Source organism: Artibeus jamaicensis, unplaced genomic scaffold, assembly GCF_021234435.1.
Source record: "Artibeus jamaicensis isolate MK-2021 breed Jamaican fruit bat unplaced genomic scaffold, CSHL_Jam_final contig_1803, whole genome shotgun sequence".
Lineage (NCBI taxonomy): Eukaryota > Metazoa > Chordata > Mammalia > Chiroptera > Phyllostomidae > Artibeus > Artibeus jamaicensis.
This window is the reverse complement of record NW_026521356.1, coordinates 5,011,684-5,029,840: the sequence shown is the minus strand read 5'-3', so window position 1 is coordinate 5,029,840 and position 18,157 is coordinate 5,011,684. Positions and strand designations below refer to the sequence as shown.

At 39.7% G+C, this 18,157-nt stretch overlaps 1 protein-coding gene and 1 pseudogene across 4 annotated transcripts in view; one reads left to right on the top strand and one right to left on the bottom strand.

The window, feature by feature from the left end:
* The window catches only part of STK38 (serine/threonine kinase 38), a 43,248-nt gene extending 25,375 nt beyond the window's left edge, over window positions 1–17,873 (bottom strand). Inside the window, exons 1-3 of one of the 4 annotated variants that reach the window (XM_037146230.2) lie at window positions 17,618–17,873; window positions 13,424–13,559; window positions 380–431 (exon numbers count right to left, since the gene is read on the bottom strand). In XM_037146230.2, coding sequence (XP_037002125.1) covers window positions 380–431; window positions 13,424–13,554 — 183 coding nt within the window. In that variant the 5' untranslated portion in view covers window positions 13,555–13,559; window positions 17,618–17,873. Of the gene's footprint in view, window positions 1–379; window positions 432–13,198; window positions 13,333–13,423; window positions 13,560–17,617 lie in introns of those variants that run through there. The other 3 variants (XM_037146229.2, XM_053671175.1, XM_053671182.1) reach the window with 3 other exon arrangements.
* Window positions 11,733–11,977, top strand: LOC119050067 (40S ribosomal protein S27-like; annotated as a pseudogene).
* Window positions 17,874–18,157: the final 284 nt, after the last annotated feature.

The following is an 18,157-nucleotide window of genomic DNA, read 5'->3' as shown; positions in this document are numbered from 1 at the left end:
TGATTTGAGAGATCTTTTCCTTAATAATTATTTCAGAAATTTGCCCCATTTCTGGGAGTCTTTTCAGTGAATTCTGCAAGTATGCTACAATTTGCTTTTTAACTTTTTAATTTGATTTCATCTCTTCCTTTTGTTGGGACTCTGAATTAGTTCTAATGAACTTATTTTAACTATAGAACTAGAGAAATCTTTCTCTCCTGAATGCCTGATAATTAGCTTCTCCCTCTGCATGAATACCTAAATCCAGAAGCACACTAGCCCTCCTAAGTTTCTGTCACTGAGCCAAAAGCCTTCCCTGTGCACTAAGACTAGCAATTTGCTGAACAAGAGGTGACCTGCCATGCTGTTTCAAGGGGAAAAAAATGATGATTTTAATTACCTCTTCATCTTTTAGGCCTTCTTCTTCCATCACTTTTTCTAACTTCTTTTGTCTAAAAATAAATAAATACATGTGAAATAACATTTGAATTATAATTTTCTGAGAAGTCCATACAAATATAAAAATTATTCTTTTAACAACAGAATACAGATACAGGTGAATCTTAAAAAAGCTCATTAAAGCAATAAATTACAGTTACCAAGACAACCGAAGAGTCCTACTTTTTTTGTTACTTTTACATTCTGAAACAGAATGCATAAGATATTAATGCAACAAGGAATCTTATTTTGAAATGAAAAGTCCCCCCCCCAACTGTATTTCCTCCTTCACAAACCGCAAAACAGCTGGTGTTTGATAACCTCCTATCAAGGTGTTTCCCTCTCTCCGACTGAAATCTACTTCCTTTATTTTCACACCCTCCTCCTCCCTGCCACAAAGAGTAATAAACAACAAAGGTAAAAGGCAGAATTTAGATATTCAAGGGAGGTAACTGGTATCACTATAAAACTTAAGGACTGTAAATCCTTAGAGTACTGAATTACAGAAACTGTATTCAAAAATATTGTTGGCCCTGACTGGTATGGCTCAGTGGGTTGGACAGCCATCCTGCAAACCAAAAATTCAGTTCAATTCCTGGTCAGGGCACAAGGCCAGGTCCCTGGTTACAGGTATGCCAGAGGCGACCCATCTCTGTTTTTCTCACACATCGATGTTTCTGCTCCCACTCTCGCTCACTCTCTCTCTCTCTTTCTTTCTCCCCTCCCTTCCCCTCTCTCCCAACCTCTGTCCTCCCTTCTCTCTCAAAACAATGAAAAAAAATGTTCTGGGGGGAGTGGGGATAAAAAGTTCTGTGGGTTTTTTAAAAGATTTTATTTATTTATTATTAGAGAGAGGGGTGCAGAAAGAGAGGGAGAGAAACATCAATGTGTGGTTGCCTCTCGAATACCCCCCACCAGGGACCTGGCCGGCAACCCAGGCATGTGCCCTGACTTGGAATCGAACTGGTACGACTTTGGCTCATAGGCCCAGGCTCAATCCACTGAGCTACACAAGCTGGGGAAAAAAAATGTTTAAGAGTATTTTTGATCTACAGTTTCATATTGATTTGATAAAGCCAAAAGAAACAATTAAAACTTCCTTATAACCTTTATTTATTGAGTACTGTAAATGAAAGCACATAGGCTGGAATCTCTCTTCCACCACTCTCAGCATTCCAGAAAATGGGCAGTATGAGCAAGGCAGGGAAGAATAAGGGTTAGTGAAGTAACAGCATACGGTCTAGTGTGGCTGAGGCACACGCACTTCTGTGTGTGCCTGGCTCTTAGTGAGTCGCCGACCAAGAATTTACAGAGGCTTGTGCACAAAGAAGCTATGTGATGAAGTTTCTATTTTAGAATGGCAACCAGCAGTAATGAGCTAATGGACTGGCAGGAAAAACAACTGATAGACTGAGGCAAATTTAAAGCTATCATAAGGATTCATATGTGCAGTAAAGATCTAGAAACAGGGCTGGATACCTAGAGTGAAATGAACAGAGCTCCTGCAAAGATAGCCAACCAACTTGCAGTAGGAATTGAGGGAAGTCTTAGAATTTCTTGTGTGGAAGGACAATGATGCCACTGACCAAGCCAAGGGTAAACATGGAAAGATAATGGGTTTCATTTTGGTCAATGAATATGTATTGCAATAATGGTATTTAGTTTAAATGACTATACTGTTAGAAATATTACAAATCCACAGACCTACTCTGCCCCTGATGGGAAGAAGCAAGCATCTACATGACTGTTAGGCTGCCCACTTTTCTTCTTCTAGTTCGCAGAATATTTTGGGATATGCACCTATGTGTGGTCATATATTGGAGTGAAAAGGCTGTATTATTGGTAGTTTCATAAGTGTAAACTAATTGCATTTCAGTGGTTAAATAGCTGAAGGAGGGAAGAATAAGAAGAGTCAAACTATCAATAGCAAGAGCTACAAAAACTCAGCCATGTTTAGTTCTTTTTGTGCCCTGATTATCAAATACCATCACACCTTCTGACTATACATTTTCTGAATGACCACACCAGACTGGGCTGGAAGTCCTCTGTGCTACCACACAAGGTGTATCACAGAGACAGCTCCTGCTGACTATATTTTAAATCTAAATTCAAACACTTTCCACACTTTATTGCAAATGTAATTAAATTGGTTTCAGTAGAATACCTACCTGAAAGTACAGCTATCAGAGTCAGCTCCTTGAACCCGATCAGACCTTTCATTAGAGGACATACCCAGAAAAGCCCTGCCATACAGAATCATCCCTGGTAATGATTTACTGGGACCAAGTCAGCAAAGGCCTTGAAGACAACAAAATTGACAAGCACAGCCTGAAATGAGGCTTATAAGAGACATCCTCTGTGAGATACCATGGAATTACTGTAAACTTTGTTAAATGTTTGGTGGCATTGTGATTATACAAGAAAATGGCCATATTTTTTTCAGTCCACACAGGATTGAAAGATAGTTGAAGTTTGCTTTAAAATGCAGTAGCAAGAAAAAAATAAAATGTAATAGATGAAACAAATTTAGCAAAGTCTTCACGATTACTGTATCTGAGGGATGACTAAATGGGGGTTGACTGCCTCAGTCTTCCTATGTGTTTATTTGAAAGCGCTCATAATGAAACAGAAAAGCAGGCCCAGCTCCGGCCACAGCACCAGGTTAGCTGCCACCCCCCCCCTGCCCCGTGGTGGAGCCACCCATCCACTCAATCCCCACGTTCCAGACCATAATCCTGGGGAGACACAGGCCCCTTCCACGCACAAGGCTTTCCATGAGCTCCACTCATTTTTGTGTGAACTCATGTAAGTTTTTCTTTTTAATTTATTGGTTTTAGAGAGAAAGGGGAAGGGGAGAGAGAAAGAAACTTCAATTTGTTGTTCCACTCATTTATGCACTCATGGCTAATTCTCTTATTTTTATTTTTAAAAGATTTTATTTATTTATTTTTAGAGAAAAAGGGGAGGGAGGGAGAAAAGAAGGAAGGGAGAGAAACATCAATGTGTGGTTGCCTCTTACATGTCCCCTATTGGGGACCTGGCCTGCAATCCAGGAGTGTGCCCTGACTGGGATTCGAACCAACAACCCTTTTGTTAGCAGGCCAGAGCTCAATCCACTGAGCCACACCGGCCAGGGCTGGTTGATTCTTGTATGTGCTGTAACCTGGGATCAAACCCGCTACCTTGACATATCAGGATGATGCCTTAAGCAACTGAGCAACTCGGCTGAGGCCCCAGGTAATTTCTTTTGAAGGCAGGGACCTCATCTGAATTCTACTTCCACTAAGAATAGTGCTTTGTAAGTACTAACATTTTGAAAAGTATGCTGCTAATTTTTTTTAAAAAAAGGTCAGAGCTCAGAATGTGTAACAATGTGCAGACCCGTTCCTGACTACTACTTTTAATTAGCCACCATTTCTAAGCCTAATTTAGGCTCCCCTCCCAGCCCAGCTTGACTCAAGAGTTTTCGAGGCCTTTGCTGACTTGGTCCCAGTAAATGATTACCAGGGATAATTCTGTTATGATAGGCCTTTTCTGGGTATGCCCTCTAATGAAAGAGTCTGACTGTGTTCAAGGAGCTGATTCTGATAACTTTACTCCCAGGCAGGTATTCTACTGAAACCAATTTAGTCACATTTTCTTTCAGTAAAGCTGTGGAAAACTTCTCACTTAGAATTTAGATTTAAAATACAGTCTACAAGAGAATAGATGACAATTTCTGTTGATGAGGCACTTGAAACCAGAAAAAAACAGTATAGAAATAAACAGTGGTCATTATCTCCATGATGAAATTGAGAAAATTCTCCAGAAATACCCTAAAAGTGATTACACAGATGTTTTTTTAAATCTCAACAAATTACTTTTGTTTGACTGATATGCAGTCAGTGACTACCATTACAAGGTCTAGATTCACTCAACCCTGGGGCTTAAATAAAACTGACTCTTGCTCATTAGTAATAACCACATATTACAACTCACTATTAGATCAGTTAGGAAAACCTGGGGGACAACAACAAAGAGGAGTAGCAGAACATGCTGGTTCTCAAAGAATAAAATGTAATAAAGTTCTGATTTGACTTTGGAGTATGGGAAGATGTAGACCATTATTGCCAATTAAATCAGGTTTTTGTGGCTTTAATTAATCCAGCAAAACAGTATTTATGAAGAACAGAAACAACACAGAATATTTGTAAGAAAAAAATGAAGTTTCCTTAGTTTCGATTTCAGACTGCTATAAATTATTAAAACCATTAATTTTTTATGAATAACTAGACAATTATGAACACCTACTGGGAACCTACATCACATGAGAGAAAACAGAAGGAGAAATGCTGTTCCTAGAGAAGGTTACCACAGAGGCCACTATAAAAGGCGAAACAGATGAAATAAAGATGACTGGCCCTACCAGGTGGACTCAGCTTACAGTTTACCAATAGCACTGAGCACCAAACTGTACTCTGCAACACTGTGTGATGGGGACTAGACTCCGGGGGCCTAATTATTTTTCAATTCATCTGTAGAGCATGTTGCAATGTTTCTATAAAAATAACCAATATTCTCATACTCCACTTTTATACAGAAAACTATCAAAATGAGTTTTATTCTTCCTTCCACTTCTAGGCTTTGGTCTCATCTCCTGTTGCAGGAAGTCCTTTATTTTCCATGCAACCTGGTGCTCTCCCATACATGGAACAGTACCATAGGAGAAAGAATAGAGGTTTTAAAAGCATCACATGAGGCACATACAAACAAAATGAAAATCTGTATTATAACCTGGTCTCAACATTTACTAGCCCAAGACTTATTATTTCAAACCGCTTATCATATATTAGCCACATACTCATAATAAAATGTCTTTATCAATTGTCTCACATCATTAAAATTCTGTTTTTAGCAAGTGCCTGTGATGTTTCCCTTCATATCAAAAAGCCGTAGCCATTTCTGAGAGTTCTCATTTTAGTTTACTTACTACTTCAGTAAATCCTGCCAATAACTGTTTTTCTTTTATTTTTTTAACTTTCTAGGAATAATAAAACCTATAATCATTTTATCCAATTGTATCAATAAACTCAAAACCAAGTATCAACTCATGTCCAAAAAAGAGGGCACTAAGCCCAGACTATTGTAGCTCAGTGGGTTGAACACCCTCCTGTTGGATTCTGGCTCAGGGCCCATGTCTGGGTTGCAGGCCAGGTGCCCAGTTGCGGGTGCACAAGAGACAACTGATTATTGTTTCTCTCACACATTAGTGTTTCTCTCCCTCTCCTTCTCCCTCCCTTCCCCTCTCTCTAAAATAAATAAATAAAATATTTTTTTAAAAAAAGAGGGCACTAAATAAAAAAGATTAACAAGGAAATATTGATTCTAAAAAAGCTCAAAGTATGTGCTGCTTTTTAATTTTATTTATTTACTTTTTTTTAAATCCTCACCTGAGGATATGTTTTTTATTGATTAGAAAGAGAGAGAGAAACATGTATTGGTTGCCTCCTCCTCACACCTGAACGAAGATTGCACTACACAACCTAGGTATGTGTCCTGACTCAGAATCAAATTTAAAAAATTTTTTGGCATATCAGAGGACACTCTAACCAACTGAGCTACCCAGCCAGGGCAGTATCTGCTGCTTCTTCATTTGTAAAAATGAAAAATATTGGTGATTTGAGGACAACAAAAATTACCAAAACCAAACATTCTAACTTATATGTCTAAAATTCTCTCCTTATTGTCTTTTGATCAATTTGGTATTAAAGAAAAACAAAAGCCACAAAAGTTTTTGGAAGTTCTCCCCATCTTAAGAATCCCCCCAAAAAGCATTGATTTCAACCCATTTTAGGGTACAATCAGTGCAAAGCACAATGTAACATATGAATAATATAAATAAAACCATGTATCATCTTGTTCTTGGGGAATGCAATACATAGGGCAGAGCCAGTAGGATTAGAAACCAACTGACTATTATCAAGTAACTGACTATTAAAACAAGTAACTTAAGATTCATAAGCATTTGTTTTGTAACAACAACACCAGAAGCTCAGGTTTCACTCCGCTGGCGATACACTGTGCAAATTTATCTTTTAATTCCCCGTGATCCTAACAACTGGTACTGGGCAAGCATTTGTCCCAGTGAACAGCAGCTGGCTACCATCAGCTAAGACATGTTTGCCAGTCTGTAAACAGAGCTGTATATTTAAGGTCACATCATATATCCCATTTAAATTATGATTTACATCCTCACTAAGAACATGGATGCCAAAAATCTCTATCAAAAGATTAATATGCTGAATCAAGCAACATATAAAAAGAGTAATACATTATGAGCAAGAGTGTTTTTTTAACCTCAGGAATGCAAGGTTAGTTTAATACTCAAAAATTAGTCTATGTCCCTGGCTGGTGTAGCTCAGTGGATTGAACACAGGCCTATGAACCAAAGTGTCACTGGTTCAATTCCCAGTCAGGGCACATGCCTGGGCTGCAGGCCAGTTCCCAGCAGGGGATGCACAAGAGGCAACCACACATTGATGTTTCACTCCCCCTCTTCTCCCTCCCTTCCCCTCTCTCTAAAAATAAATAAAATCTTTTTAAAAAATTAGTCTATGTAATTCACCATATTAAAAGACTAGGGAGAAAAAACATATAATCATTCCCAAGATGCAGAAAAAGCATTTGAAAATATTAACACCCACTTGTGACTTTAAAAAAAAACAACAAACAATTCCCAGCCAAATAGGAACATAAGTCAACTTCCCCAATGTATAAAGAGCATCTTTGAAAAACCTACAACTAACATAATAATGAACAGTAAAATAGTGAGTGCTTCCCCTTTATACTGGGGACAAAACAAAGATGTCTTTCTACTAATATTGAATACTGTACCTGAAATTCCAGCCAATGCAATAGGGCAAGACAAGAAAGCTGTATAAATTGATTGGAAAGAAGTAAAACTCTCTAACTATGACAACTGTTTATATAGAAGTCCTAAGGAATCTACCAAAATAAGCTACTAGAATAAGTATATTAGCAAGTTACAGAACATAAGGTCATATACAAAATTCAGTTATATTTCCATATGCTACAACAGTGATCTTCAACCTTTTTCATTTTATGGCACACATATACTAATTGCTAAAATTCTATATACTGTATTTTTTTTTTTTGCCAATCTGACAAATAATAGGTGTAATTTTGATTCATTCACACCAGATAGCTGTTGTACTGGTTGTTGTCATATTTTTATTCGAAAATCTAAGGGAAAAGAGATTAGTACCCCTGACTAAATTGTATGTTTAAAAATTCTTGCAGCACACCAGTGTACTGTCGTACATCAGTAGAAAACTGCTGTGCTACAAAGCCATGGACAGGAACCTCAGTTGGTTAGAGCACCATCCCAATACACTGCGGTTGCAGTCCCACTCCCTGGTCAGGGCACATACAAGAATCAACCAATGAATGCATAAATAAGTGGAACAATAAATCAATATTCTCTCTCTCTCTCTCCTCTCCATATCCCCTTCCTCTCTATCTAAAGTCGATTTTAAAAAGTCACTGTGCTACAGCAAAGATTGGGAAAATGAAATGTTAAATATCCACTTATAATAACATCAAAAAAACTCAAAGGCTAGGAAAAGATGAACAAATATACATAAGACGTCCACACTAAAAACTACAAAACACTGCTGAAAAAAATTAAAGAAGATCTGACAAAGTGGAAAAATATACCATATTCATGCATCTAAAGATTCAATATTGTTAAGCTGTCAATTCTCCTCTAAATTTATCTATGGATTCAATACAATTACAATCATAATTCCATCAAGCTTTTCTGTAGAAATTCACAAACTCTAAAATTTATATGGAAATGTAAAGAACTTAAAATATCCAAAGCAAGCTTGAAAAACAAGGAAAAAAAAGAACAAAGTTGAGAACCTACACTACCTGACTTCAAAACTTACCACAAAAGAACAGTAATCAAGACAGTGCGATACTGGAATAGAAATAAATAGATCAGTGAAATAGAACAGAGCATCCAAAAATAGATACACACTTACATGGTTTTAAATTGATCAAACAAAATATCAAAACAATCAAATGAGAGGAAAAAAACCTTTTTTTTTTACAGTAAAATCGTGCTAAAATAACTGGATATCCATAAAAAGCAAAATAAGTATCAACCCCCATTTTAAAAAATATTTTATTTACTTCTTTTTAGAGAGAGGGGATAGGAAAGAGAAAGAGTGAAAGAGAAACATCAATGTGTGGTTGCCTCTCATGTGTCCCCTACTAGGGGACTGGCCTGCAACCCAGGCATGTGCCCTGATTGGGAATCGAACCAGCGACCCTTTGTTTCACAGGCCTATGCTCAATCCACTGAGTTACACCAGCCACGGCTCAACCCCCATTTTATATCACACACTTATTAATTCAAGAGGGGTTGTAGTACTATATGTAAAAATTAAATTGATAAAACCTCCAGGAGAAAATATGGAAGAAGATCCTTATGACTTGGGATAAGCAAAGGTTCCTTAAAGGTCACAGAATGCAAAAACTGTAAAAGAAGAAAAAAAGAAGCCTGAGTTGAAAACCTCTGCTCATCTAACATTGTTAGGAAAATGAACAGAAATGCAACAGACTGGGAGAAACTATGTATGACGAAGGGCCGGTATCTAGGACATATAAAGAATTCCTATGACTCTATGGTAAAAAAATTTGAATAAATTTCACAAGAAAAATACATAAATGGCCAAAAGCACATAAAAACAGTTCAACGTCAGGACTTCTGGCCAAGATGGAGGCGTGGGTAAACACACTATGCCTCCTCGCACAACCAAAAGAAGGACAACAACAAATTTAAAAACAAAAACAACCAGAACTGACAGAAAATCTAACTGTATGGAGGTCTGACAACCAAGGAGTTAAAGAAGAGACATTCATCCAGACCAAATTAGAGGGGTGGAGTCGGGCAGCCAGGCAGAGAGGACTCACGGAAGGAGGCAGCTAGCCACCGGCTGGTGGACTGGGAGACACAGTACCCTGGAGTGGGTGGTCCCACACTCACATGCAGATAAACCTGGAGGGACAACTGGGGAGCGAGACAACACAACCCAGGGTCCCAGCATGGGGAAATAAAGCCTCAAAACACTGACTGGAAACGCCTGTGGGGGTTGAGGCGACAGTGGGAGAAACTCCCAGCCTCATAGGCAAGTTTGTTAGAGAGACCCACAGGGTCCTAGAACATACACAAACCCACCCACACAGGAATCAGCACCAGAAGGGCCCAATTTGCTTGTGGGAAACAGAGTAAGTGACTAAAAACCGGCAGAGAGTGGAGCAAGCGCCATCGGTCCCTCTCAGACTCCTCCCCAACATACAGTGTAGCAATTCAGCAACCTGGGTTGCCCCACCCTGGTGAACACCTAAGGTCCCACCCCTTACTATGTAACAGGCAGGTGGAAACGGGAAAAAAAAAAAAAAAAGGCCCAAGTAAAAGAATGAATCAAAGCTCCAGAAAAAATACAACTAAGCTACCTAAGCTAGACAAGGTAGCCAACCTATCAGATGCACAGTTCAAAACACTGGTAATCAGGATGCTCACAGAATTAGTTGAATGTGGTCACAAATTAGATTAAAAAAATTAAGGCTATGCTAAGTGAAATAAAGGAAAATGTACAGGGAACCAACAGTGATGGGAAGGAAACTGGGACTCAAAACAACGGTTTGGACCAGAAGGAAGAAAGAAACAAACAAACAGAAAAGAAAAAAGAAACAAGAATTTTTAAAGATGAGGAGAGGCTTAGAAACCTCTTGGACATCTTTAAACATTCCAACATCCAAATCATAGGGGTTCCAGAAGAAGAAGAGGAAGAGCAACAAGTGGAAAAGTTATATGAACAAATAATAAAAGAGAACTTCCCCAATCTGGCAAAGGAAATAGACTTTTAGGAAGTCCAGAAAGCTCAGAGAGTCCCAAAGAAGTTGGACCCAAGGAGGAGCACACCAAAGCACATCATAATTACACTGCCCAAGATTAAAATGAAGGAGAAAATCCTAGAAGCAGCAAGAGAAAAGGAGACAGTTTCCTACAAAGGAGTTCCCATCAGACTGTCAGCTGATTTCTCAAAAGAGATTTTGCAGGCAAGAAAAAAGTATTCCAAATCATGAAAGGCAAGGTCCTACACCTAAGATTTCTCTATCCAGCAAAGCTATCATTTAGAATGGAAGGGCAGATAAAGTGCGTCTCAGATAAGGTCAAGTTAAAGGAGTTCACCATCACCAACCCCTTATCGTATGGGACTTATCTAAGAAAAAGATTAAAACTGTGTACGGTAAAATGACAGCAAACTCTCAATTATTAACAACCACACCTAAAACAAAAACAAACTAAGCAAACAACTAAAACAGGAACAGAATCACAGAAATGGAGATCACAATGGAGGGTTATCAGCAGGGGAGTGAGAGGGAAAGAAGGGGGAAAAGGTACAGAGAATAAGTAACATAAATGGTAGGTAGAAAACAGACAAAGGAAGGGTAAGAATAGTATGGGAAAAGTAGAGGCCAAAGAATTTACATGTATGGTACATGGACATGAACTAAAGGGGGGGAATGTGGGTGGGAGGGGGTGTACAGGGCAGAGGGGAATAAAGGGAGGAATATGAGACAACTGTAATATCAATAAAATATGTTAAAAAATAGCTCAACATTATTAATAATCAGAGAAATGCAAATTTAAACAATCGTGAAATACCACTAAACATAAAGTTAAAAGATTGACAACACAAATGTTAGCAAAAATGTAAAACGACTAGAACTCTCATCTATTGTTGGTAATATTTTGGGAAAAGGTCTAACAATTTCTTTTTTTTTTTAAGATTTTATTTATTTATTTTTACTCAGAGAGGAAAGGAGGGAGAAAAACATCAATGTGTGGTTGCCTCTCATGCACCCGCCACCGGGGACTTGGCCCACAACCCAGGCATGTGCCCTGACTGGGAATCGAACCAGCAACCCTTCAGTTTATAGGCTAGCACTCAATCCACTGAACCATACCAGTTAGGGCAGGTCTAGCAATTTCTTATAAAACTAAACATATGCATATATATGTTTATGAACCAGCAGTTCCACTCCTAAATTTACCTAAGAACGGAAAACAAATATTCACAAAAAGATCTATAACAAATGTTATTGATAATAGAAACTTATTCAAAGTAGTAAGAAACTGAAAAAGCCCAGATGTTTATCAACAGAAGACTGTATAAACAAACTGAGTTATAGTCAAAAAAACAGAACAGGCTTTCTGGTGGTGAAAACCTCTCCATGACAACATGCCTCTCCATAAGGATCTCCTTCATCCCTCTCCAGAAGAGGAGAAAAGACGCGAAGCACCTGGTGCAGAGCCCCAATTCCCACCTCATGGATGTGAGATGCCCAGGGTGCTATAAAATCACCACCGTCTTTAGCCAGCACAAAGGGTAGTTTTGTGTGTTGGCCGATCCAGTGTCCTCTGCCAGCCTACAGGAGGAAAAGCAAGGCTTACAGAGGGTGCTGCTTCAGAAGAAGGCAGCACTAAAGGCACCCCAAATCAAGATGAGTGGAGAACTATCCCAATAAACACACTGTGGATGCATTCACAAAAAAAAAACCTAGAATGGTTTATATCAGCAATATAAACAAATAAGCTCTTGATACAATAGCAACATGAATGTATCTTGAAAACATTATGCTGAGTGAAAGATGCCTTTCTCAAATGAGTAGTTACCATATGAATCGGTTTAGGCATTCCACTTGAATGGAATAGGCAAGACCAATCAATGGTAAAAACGAAATCATGACAGTGGTTCCCTGGGATTGAAGGAGCATTTCCAGGAATGAAAGAACTTCCTGGGATAATGGCAATGTTTTATATTTGACAAGGGTTTAAGATATACAGGTTCATGCATTTGCCAAAGGGGTAATGGTAACCCCTAAGACAGGGGTGTCAAACTCATTTTCACTGGGGGCCACATCAGCCTCACAGTTACCTTCAAAGGGCCAAATATAATTTTCAGACTGTATAAATATAACTGCTCCTTCACAGTTAAGCGAGAGCTCGGTGCTGCCACTGGGTAGAAACAAGGTGCCAGACCAGATAAAACAAGGTGGAGGGCTGGATTCAGCTACCAAAATTTGCATTTCATTGCATGCAAATTTTCTCCCTTAAAATATTGAACTCTAATGTGTTACACAAGCAGAAATATTCAGAAGTAAAATATGCTGACATTTGAAACATACCTTAAAGTACAGCAAAAATTAAGATAGATTAATGAACAAATAGATGGATGGATACAGGGATACAGAGCTATGTGATAAAACCACAAATGATAATTGTAGAATCTACATGATATATTTATGGGTATATACTGTACAATTCTTACAACTTATCTGCACTTTGAATATTTTCATAATAAAACGCTAGAAATAAATTTTAATTATGAGTTACTACATGAGCAGTATACACCAGATCAATAGCAACAGCTGCTGCCACCACCACTAACTACACAATTATGTCATGTGAAGCACCACGACAGATATTCACAGGCGTCACACAGAACCCCCACGACAATCCCCTCATTTTCCAGATGTGGGAACTGAGAAATAGAAAGACTCAGAAACTTGTTCTAGGCTCATAAAGCTACTAAAATGGTGGAGGCAGGATTCTGAACCCAAGTCTGACTCCGGAAGGGCTGCTCTTTCCATCAGATCCCACTGCCTTAATGAACTCCGAGGGTTTGGCCGCACTGTTTTGTACTACCATGGAATGCTGCAGACTCAGTAGACTCCTTCCAGTGATTGTGGGTTACAACAGCAAGGGCTTTGGAAATCAATGATGCTGTCAATCCACTCTAATGGGACAGGCTACAACATGGCTGCTGCTATTCTTGTCTCCTTTCAAAGAAAAGATATTATGAAGGTGCTTTACGATACTACACATAAATGCCAAAACCATGACAGAATTTTCTTAAACAAAATTCTTTACCTCATTTCTCGTTCTTCATGTTGAGCAATAAGGTTGCTATAAAAATTCTCCAGTGTCACTTTGGTCATTGTCACCCTTTCTTTTGTGTGATTACTCATGGATGAACAAGGTGTTGACCCTGTCATTGCCATGGCTGCTAGAAACAAAGAAAAGAAGTGGTTTTAGTCTTAGAGTTAGAACCCATCAATTACGCACTCTCCTACACTACTAGTAGGACTATAAATCGGGACAACTTTTTCTGGAGGACAAAGAAGTAAATAACAGAACACCTGGTGAAAATAAGTAGATATTAATGTCCTCTGACCCAGAAATATCATCCCTAGGTAAAAGGCCTAAAGAAATTGTCACTCAGGATATGCACAAAGATGTGCATTACAGGAGATGGTCATTATGCCATCATTTTGTCACATGAAGTTAGAGGGAATTCAGTAAAGAAATAAATAAAATGCTGTGGATACATACAAAGAAATACCACGTAGCAGTCAGAAGCAAATCTACCTCTAAAAGTAACATGAATGTATCTTTAAATGATGTCGTATTTTTTTAAAGGAAAAGAACATGATCACAACATCATATGTGTAAATTTAAAAAATATAATATAGCCCTGACTGGTGAGGCTCAGTGCGTTGAGCACTGGCCTATGAACCAAAAAGTTGGCAGTTCAATGCCCAGTCGGGGCACATGTTTGGGCTGCCTGCCAGGTCCCGAGTCAAGGGTGTGTGAGAGGCAACTGCTCAATGTTTCCCTCCCGCATCGTTACTCTCCCTCTGTTTCAGCCTCCCTTCTCCTCTCTCTAAAAACTAAATCTTCGCTAAAAAAATATTTTTTAAAGGAACATATAATATAGACACAGTACAATTCTTTGCTACCCAGGAATCTACCTTGGAGAACTCAAAGACCTATAAGGATTCACAAGATGGTTTGATGCAGCATTGTACAGAAAGAAAAACTAGAAATAACTTGAACATCTAAAACAGAACTGATTAAATTATGAAAAAGTCCTATAATGAAATAATATGCAAACAATTAAAATGTTAAAATGTTTAATGTCAAGAAAAATGTTTCCAATCCAAGTGAAAAGAGTAGGTTACAAAACAGAAGGTATACCTTCTCAATTATGTTTCTGTGTTTACTATACGTGCACAGAATTATTAAAAACACATGAATCGAAATGTTATTAGTGGTTTAACTCTAGGCTGAGAAAACAGATCATTTTATTCTTGTGTATGCTTTCCACATTTTCTATATTTTCTTCAATAACCATGTACTATTACCATTAAGTTACCACTAACTTTTAAAAGTATAATTTCTATAGTTAAAAAATATCTGACTAAAATGCTCATCTACAGGTATATATGTACTCTGACATGCATATTTGATAAATGTTTGCTATCTACTTGAGTTTACAAGCTAAAACAAAGACCTACGATGGGAACATATTACAAAGAAAAAAGTGAATTGAAATTTTAATGACAGAAGATGCCACAGAAACAAGGCGCCCTATCCTCCCAGTTGTATGTGTGAGAAAGCCAATACTAACAAAGTTTAAATAGATGATAGAACATGTTTACCTATATTTATATTTAAATTTCATTTTTCCCCAGAAATTTTTGCCAACCTACATTGTCACACTAGACCAGATTGCTCACCAATCTTCACTTGCTCCAGCTCTGGCAATAATGTTCAATATTATATCCTTATCATGTCTTCCTCCTACACAACCTGCCTCTAAGTCCATTAGCAGCTTCTCTGCTTTGTATAGCAAACTAAGGCTTGTGAGGAATGTGCAAACACTTGTTATTACTAAGAAAAAAGACAACATTAAACAATTTTCTAAAATGACACTCAGGAAAAAAACAGAGAGTAACCCTTTCAGAGCAAAGAGATTCAAAATCAAGGCTCTGCTTCAGAGTCAAACATCTTGATTCATAATAATGTGCCAAAATGGTCAGTAATCAGAAATTCAAGACATTGAACTCAGCTCTACCTTATTATGTTATCTTCTTCAAGGAAACTTTCTGCTAATACCAAAGCAAACTTAAGTGTTTTTAGAATATCAGAATTTAAAAAAAAAACAACTGTTTGGTTTATGAAGCTTGGGGCTTGGGTGTGGTTCCTTATTTGTCAGCCTGTACCCTCTCTCCACCCACAATGAAAACCACATGCATTCTAAGTTTGGTGAAGAAATTTTCAAACCAGATTTAAAACAAGTCTGAAGCAAGTGAGCACTTTGTACTCCACTCCTCCCTTGTCTGAAAATTTCTGGATACCCCTTATACATTTTAACAACTGATATTACTTCAACTTTAAAAATACAACTAGAGAGAGTTAAGCCTGAGACAAACAGTGCCTATGTATAATAAATAGTGGTTAATAAATGTGAGTTGAGCAAGGGAATGATTTTTTGGTTGTCAACAAAGCTAAAAGAACAAAATTACATTTCCAACCATGAGTGTACAAAAGTTTGGGGGGTAGTTTTGACCCATTTAAGTCATGGTATGACTTACTAAAGTTTTAAAAAGAATACCAGGAGATTAAGGTCACTCAAACATGCTTATGTAGTAGACCAGTAAGTGTTCAACCAGAACGGCCTCTGACCTTCACATACAGTCTCTAACGTAAGGCAAAGATTACACTGTCCTTCTCTTCCACCTTTCTTCAAACCCCCCTCCTGCTGGTCATCCACTTATAAAAGGGTTAGCCTAATTCTAAAGACCTTTCATCCAAAGATACAATGATGCTTACTATAGCAATTTATAGGTTCACTGGGTCAACCAAATGCTTTGTATAAGATATGGCTTTCCCTCTTGTGTTTGATAACCCAAGCCTTGACGCCCTGACCTACAGACCATGGGATGCCCTTGCTCTCTTTGTTTCTTTCTCCAACTCTGCAGAATTAGGGAGTAACAGGTAGGTGAGAAAAAGTCAGGGGTAGGCACTGCAAACATAAAAGGAGATCAAATGAAAACCACTGCTTATTGAATACAGAGAGTTGTACCTGGTTGACTTCACAATGGTACTGTTATCTCTATAAATGCCTCTTCTCTTACCAAGTCTTCACTTCCTTCTCTGTGACTGGACAATCCAATATCTTTTATTTGGACAATTCAATACTGGGGCTAAGACTGTTCCTTAAGAGTCACCCATCTAATTTCTCTCACTAAAATGTAAGCCACTGGAAAGCAAGTATCCTGTCTTCCACTACTACTCTTAATATCCTTCCCCCAGCTCAAGGGCAATACCATGCACTTAGTGAGTGCCTTATAAAAAGCTTACTAGGTGAACACTCGCGTTTATGCCCGTTACTAGGAATTAAGGATATGTATGCGTGTGACGGGGAATGGTTTTCTATAGAGAGCTGGAGGATGGAGTTCCCACGCTCTTACCGGGAAGCTGGTATCTGTTTGGGGTCGGATGGAACCTGTAACTGTGACGGTTGTTCTATGTTGAGGGAAACCGCGGTTACCATGGCCTGGCTAATTCTAATTCAGAGCCAAGGTGGCCCGAAAGGGAGAGGGAGCACAGGGTCTGCTTTACACAGCCTTCCCCTGTGCTTTTCAAAAAGAAAAAGTTTCTCTTTGCGTCTTTTAATCAATTCAAAGTGCAACTGGGAGATCTGGTCTCTCACTAGGAGCCCTTGTGCACACTTTCTGACAGAGACTTGCCTCTAAGTCCTTATCAACTTTCCTCTTTTACTTTCTTATTAAGCGTCCTCACTAAATTTTCCTGTGATTTTACGATTATCTCAGTACCCAAAGGTTAACCATGGGGAAGGGAACAAGCTCGGAAGTACCACACCCAAAGGTGGGCTTTCGACGTCTCTGCCTCACACTACAGCTCTTGGGTGCTTCGGCTCCGGAAAAAAAGAAAAGGAGGTGAAAACTGGTAATGAGCGAGATCCCGGAGGGGACTGAGAGACGGCGGCGAGCGGACAAAGCTGGGGGCACGGAAAGAAAGCTGCCCACCCCGCCCCAGGGGCACGCGAAGAGAGAGGACGGGGTGCGAGCCTGGCGCTGGGAAACCGTGGGGAGCACGGACGGGGAGCCTCTGGAGACCGGGAGAGCAGTCGAGGGACCGAGAGGGCAGGGCGGGAAGGAGGGCGCAGGCGAGAAGGGGAAGAGTCTCGACGAGTCGGAGAAGAGGAGAAGGGAGAAGCCTGGGATGGACTAAAGACAGCGGCAGCAAGACACTCACCAGAGCCCCGACGGAGGCTGGGCTGCAGGCGGGGATAGCCGCGGACGCCAGCCGGGCCGCAGGAGGGGAGGGGACGGCTGAGGTGCTCTGAATCAGAGGACCAGGGACGGTTGCTGGTGAGAGCAACAGGAAGCTCCCCAACTGCCGGAAAAGACGGCAGCACGGAGGGGCCAAGGCAGCCGGTACCCCGCCGCTGTGAGGGGCTGGCGGGGAGGCCTGGGGCCGGGACGCGCAAGCGTAACTTCCCGGAGACGAGGCGGGGACGCTCGGACTGCGCGTGCGCGGCCCGGCCCCACCCACCCACACCTTCCCCGCCTCACCAGCGCAGAGTCCGGGTTGAGGGCAGGCTTGTGGGGTGGGGGGGCGGTCCCAGATGGACAAGGCCGGGGGAGGTTCCCTTTGTTTTGTTTTCTCACTTTTTGTTTCGAAATAATTAGACTCAAAAAGTTGCATAATTAGTGCAAAGAGCTCCCCTATACCCATCAGCCACCCAGCTTCTCTTCCTTCAACATCTTATATACGCAGACTACACTATCAAAA